Below are 6000 nucleotides of genomic sequence, written 5' to 3' on the forward strand. Positions count from 1 at the left end.
ATGGACTAAAAAGTGGGGATTATATTCCTACCGTTGAAAAATTCTTGGAGGCCACAGAAGTTTTGGATAAAGATGATATTTGCTTTTTTCACCTCATCCAGGTGTATATGACCATATCAAAAGGTTGGATGGCAAATAAAAAACATAGTGGACCCTGAAAAGGTTTAAATGGTGGGCATCCTTAGCACTGCTGCTTCCTGTGGTGTGGTCCACTAGAGAATTAGACGTGCCTTACTTTTAGTCCAATGTGTTAAAATGCTACCGAAAAATGTATGGATAGTGTGGATACAATTCATAGATCATGGTGGCCCTCCGAGCCCGCCAGGCGGGGGTAGTACCTAATCCGCCAGCTACTTTGTTTATCCATAATGGCAAAAATCAGTCTGACTCATCATCAGGTAGCTGGTCTGTAAAATTATATCTAAGACCTTGAAAATTCATGTGGTATGGCCCACCTGAGGTTTGGAATACTTTCATTTTTGGGTAGTTCTTTTATCCCAGCGAGGCACACCAGATGAATGGATTGGATAGCATATAACAACATGGTGGGCCCGGCATAAAACTAATGGTGGCTGCCTCAGCCCAACTTTTTCCTAGAGCGTTGTCTACTGAGTTCTAATGCTCTTGATTTTTGCTTTCGAAGGTAAATATGAGATACTGTGCTTGATGGATGGAGTGGATCTAATGAAAGTTCCATTCGTGTGGCTCATACTCCGGTTGGCAAGGCTCATATTCCTGCTGCGTGTCACGCTTGATACTCAGGCACTACAAAATGCCAGACGTGGCATTCATTAACTCAAATTAGAACAGCAAAATTGTGGAACCACCAGCACCAAGTTGCAGTATAAAATGATACTGGTTGCACGATTCTAACCTGTGATTCGTGGAAACTTGTTTATTGAGACAAGATCATTAAATACTTTCATTCTTTAAGGATCCAATAAATGGCTACTAATTTAATAGTCAGATAATAAAATGAATCTAATATCGGAACATCTAAACTAGTATTGAAAAGTTGGACGGTTTAAATTACGTGCCACGATTGTAATTAAATATTTGTTAGTGCCACCATATCATCTGTGGAAATCTGTTGGAGTATCAAAGTTTTTGTTCTCGGAAGGGAAAAAAAAAAAAAAAAGGAAGGAAGAAAATCATCAAATCACACACTGAAACTAAGATAACGGAGGGTTTGGATGTGATGGCCCGTGGGGGGAGTTGGGCGATACACCCATTTGTTGTTAACAGATCTCATCCAGCCTATAGAATCCAAAGATTTAAAGGGTGCATGGACTTGGTGCCTTGGTTTGGAATAGTTATGATATGTAATTGAGCCATTCACCAGTGATGTTGGTCAGAATTTCTATCATGGTGGTTAAAATAAGTAATTGGAATTACTTTATTGAAATTCGAAATAAAAATTCATTGCCCTATGATAGTTCCTTTTTGAACAAAAATGAAAAGTTTGTTTTTTTTTTCTGTCTCACATGAGTTAGAGATGGGTTTTTTTTTTTTTTTTTTTTTTTTTAAACGATTATAAACTATCCCGTAGAAAGCTTACTTCAAGAAAAGAAGAAGGAAGAGCTTGGGTTATGTGTTCCAAATCTGCACTGGAATACAAGCATGTATGGGAGAGGGTTGAGTGAAACTACTCATTAACCCAGTCGCAACCTAACGCGTAAAAATGTTTTTGCAATGTTCTAATCTTTGATAGCCTCAGGTACAATAGTCCATTCACTCCATCTATGTAAACCGAACTCTCCGGGCTCAAAGCATCAAGAATCGAATAAAATGATCTACTCTATAAGAACAAAATTCTCTCTTTTATTAAGTTAATTGCATGAAAAAATTGAGCTCTCGAATTCATTATGGGATCATTGAGTAAGAAAACTCATCGATTATGCTAAAGACAGTGACTCCATTCGTGATTGCTGCACGCAGGTCAAAACAAGGCTGGCTGATGCTGAAAGCAATTCGTCAGCAAACCCCAGCAATCTCTATTCATAGAAGGGGGGGCGGGATCATGCCATAAAAAAAAGCTTGTTTGATACATGTTTCAGCCAAGCTCTAATCAAACAGTTTCTAGTTTATTTTTGGATTTTACAATCTTAATTTTGAAAATTTTCCCCACATATGCATTGCCCGCTACTGCCTTTCGTTGGACTGTTTCGGCTGATACACATGCATCATTCATGGGGACATTGGAGCGCACTGGGTGACAAGTACCATTTAGGAAAATGCTTTCAACCTTGCTACGAGGATCCCAACAAATCCGAAAAAACCATACCTGGTCACGCTCCTTGTGTAACAAGTCGGGGAAGGCCATTTGAATTATCTTCTTTTCTTCTAATCAATCAAAATATTTCTGAAATGATGCCTACCAGTGGAATGAACGCAAACGGCTGGCACAAGTCTCCCATTTATAGAGTGCGCAGGCGGAATCGGATTGCGTGGTAAACTCAGTTGGGCCGCCGTAAATGTATTCGGTTTATCCAATCCGTCCATCCATTTTATCAGATAATTTTAGGTGTTGAGCCAAATATTGAGGCATATAAAAAGCTCAAGTGGACCATATCATAGGAAGCAATGGGAATAATGATTTCGACCATTGAAACCTTTCTAATGTCCAAAGTGATCTTTATTCGTCATCCAACATGCTCATAAGATTAAAAAGACCCCGATGAAAGGAAAACAAAAATATTAGCTTGATCCAAAACTTTTGGCCTAAAAAAAATTCCAACTGTACACACTCAATTCACACTATTTCCTGTGGTGTGGTCCATTTGATCTTTGGATATACTTCAATTTTATGATCAGGACCTAAATTAACTGTTAAAATGGATGGACAGGGTGGATAAAATGCATAAATCACAGTGGATCCCACCAAGTTCACTCAGTACGATATCCGACTTCCTGTACAGGCACGTCCGTAGGTGACTTGGATTGCATATTTTAGAAGAGATTACAGACGTCGGCATCGTGTTGACATAGAAAAGCACTGTGGGCCACACCATACTATGATGTATGCCTAATATCCAGTGTCCATTCATTTTTCCAGATCGTTTTAGGATATGATCCAAAAAATGAGGCAGATTCAAAGCTCAAGTGGAACACACAACATGAAAGAAACTGTGGGGATTGAACGCATACCATTAAAAACTTCTTTAGGGCTATAGAAGTTTTGGATCAAGATGATATTTGTGTTTTCCCTTCATCCAGGTATGTCTGACATTATGAACAGGTTGGATGGCAAATAAACATCACGGTGGACTTTTGGAAGGTTTCAAAGGTGGGAATTATTTTTTCATGCTTTCTGTGGGGTGGTCCACTTAAGCTTTGGATCCCATAAATCTTTTGGGCTTACGCAATAAAATTATCTGAAAAAGAAAAAAAAGGATGGATAGTGTAGATATAACTCATATCTTATGGTAAGGCCCACAGATATACACCAAGTAAACACAGCCGACATCCACATCCACGTAGTTTTGTAGACAATGCAATCCGAGTCCGTTGAATAGGGGTAGGTCGTGTCCATATAATAGTGGTAGCTGCTACCCGAGTAACAGGTGAGTGGATATTTCCCTCACCATATGGCCTACCTTGATGTTTGTATTGTATATGCACAGTGTCCATCAGTTTTTCCAAGCTCATTTAAAGGAGTCGAAAAAACAAAGCAATTTGACGCACCGATGACTGTGATGAGGTCGATCACTGTCTTCCTCGAGGATAACTATTCTGTATTCATGAAGCTTCTTTGTACTCATAAAGACTTCTCAAATTCATGAAGAAAAAGAAAAGAAAATAGAAAATAAATTTTATAAAATTCATAATTTGATTGATCAATTGAAATAACTAGTTCACAACCCTTTAAATAGGATACTAAGCCATGGGAGAAGTTTCGGAATCAAACTACAGCTAAAACTCTTATAAATCATGACTTACTATAAATAGTAAACTTACTATTTATAAATGGTCGTGATGTCTACTAGTGTGCATGGTTTTCGGCCAACAATAGCAAGTGTCCTACTTGGCTGAATCACGACGTTCTCCTAATTATTCTCAGCACTTTTCATGTTGGGCGCAACTCCTAAAACCCAACGGATGAAGAGTTATACTGAGACTAAAATTTACTATAAATAGTAAAAACAAAAATAAAATGTGAATTCAACCATCGATCTGATGGTATTTCGCAAATTTGGTGTGCACAACTTGGCATAGTGGGGTTGGGTGGCTAAAGTAGCCCGTCCTACCCCAAAATCAAATATGGTACATTCAATATATAACTCATTTTGGATTGCAAGATACACCCGATTTAAGGTCCTAACGGTCCGGATCACTTCCGCTTGCAATCGAGCCTCTTCTGATCCATCTTGTTCATGAAATTGTCCGTAACCAGTTTTACTTCAGTCCCCTCTACTTTAAAAGAACTCGTCCTCAAGTTCTCGTCCTGTTTTGGTTCATTATACTTGGTCAGGTCCACAACGTTGAAAGTTCATGAAATCATCGCGTCATATGGAAGATCAACAATGTAAGCATTGTCATTGATCTTTCGGATGATCAGTACAAATCCAATCTTCTTATTCTTCAATTTGTTGTACGTCCCGGTCGAAAATCTTTCCTTGGGTATATGGACCACAACGTGGTCGCCTACATCGAAACTTTTTGTCGTTAGTGCTTGTTCACTTGCTCCTTGTACTCCTCATTTGAGGCATGTAGCTTGGTTTACACCTCCATATGAATGTCCATGATCTTATCTGTCATATGTTCTACTGTAATGCTCATGCCTAGGAGCTTGGGTAAAGGGACCAAATCAAGTATGTAGCGACCAACCCTAAAAGTACAAGAGAGGTACATTCAAGGTGATGTTTGTTGAGGGTCCAATATTGCATATCAGACCCATTTATTGCATGGATTTACAAGCATGATACCGTTTAATAGCTTGATTTAATCGTGTTTGTGATCCAGAGTGTATTTACAAGCATGAATCGAAAAAGGGTGCTTAAACCATGGATTTGACGCTCTGATGACACCCAAGGCAAGGGACGGACTCCAGGGGACCAAGATCGATGGAATTACACACCAGGGATCCGAGAAAATCAAGCCATTCACGTTAAAGAGGTCCGAAATTGGTGAAAAATGCAAGATCACATAGTTCCCGCCATCTGATTGGCTCGAAACTCCATATATGGCCTGAAGACCTTAAATAAGCCGTACAAATCAAAAATCAGCCATTAGATCACCGTGGAAGTGGCTAAACCGATAGATCAGCCCCTTAAATCCTTAAGTGGGGCCCACCCGATATCTGGATACTCTCCATTTTTGGTCTCAACTGTTTAAATGAGCTGACCAAACGGATAGACGGAGCGGATTTCTCACAAACATCTCTGTGGGACCCGTACATGCAGTGCAAGTGCAAGGAACGCAGGTGCACCGGGCGTGCACCAAACATCCTCAAAGTCGGTCAGCGCACGCTGACCGACATCTCCTTCTCCAAATCAAAAACGGACACAGCGTCCTTACACCGTCCATCGGTTCTGTGCAGTGGGGCCCATTCCTCATCAAAATTATCAATCTGGACCGTCCATTGTGTACAGAGGAGGGTTATTAACCTCACATAGGTGGAATTTTTCTAGGAAGCAGCGTGTAGCGGATTTTGACTGTCGAAACTCAGGTTAAACGATGATATGAAAAATCAGGTGGGCCACTTCAGCGTCGATCCAAAACCGACCATATCCGAACGGTTTTGTGAGTAGAACCCGGTGGACGGCATGGATTTTGCAAAGGGGAAATTAAGTGGACCTCACCGAGAGTCCAGCGGCAACAATTCGGGCTCTGTTTATGCAGCCCGCGCGCGACCGTGAAAACCGGAGCTTGTGGTGCATTCCGTGATCTCTATCACTGCCGGATTGCCGATCCAAACCGTCCAAAATCCTTATAAGTGGGTCTTTACCCCAACCAAGAAGCCAAAATCGGAGCTTAGGACGTTCATCCATCTCAAACTTC

At 40.5% G+C, this 6000-nt stretch overlaps 1 protein-coding gene across 1 annotated transcript in view; it reads right to left on the minus strand.

Annotated features, from left to right (window-relative positions):
• Positions 1-2414, minus strand: part of LOC131235468 (3-hydroxyisobutyryl-CoA hydrolase 1-like) — a 103396-nt gene extending 100982 nt beyond the window's left edge. The window contains exon 1 of the mRNA XM_058232653.1: positions 2285-2414. Within this exon, the coding sequence (XP_058088636.1) occupies positions 2285-2323 (39 nt within the window). The 5' untranslated portion in view covers positions 2324-2414. The remainder of the gene's footprint in view (positions 1-2284) is intronic.
• Between the last annotated feature and the right edge of the window lie 3586 nt (positions 2415-6000).

This window comes from Magnolia sinica, chromosome 19, assembly GCF_029962835.1.
Source record: "Magnolia sinica isolate HGM2019 chromosome 19, MsV1, whole genome shotgun sequence".
Lineage (NCBI taxonomy): Eukaryota > Viridiplantae > Streptophyta > Magnoliopsida > Magnoliales > Magnoliaceae > Magnolia > Magnolia sinica.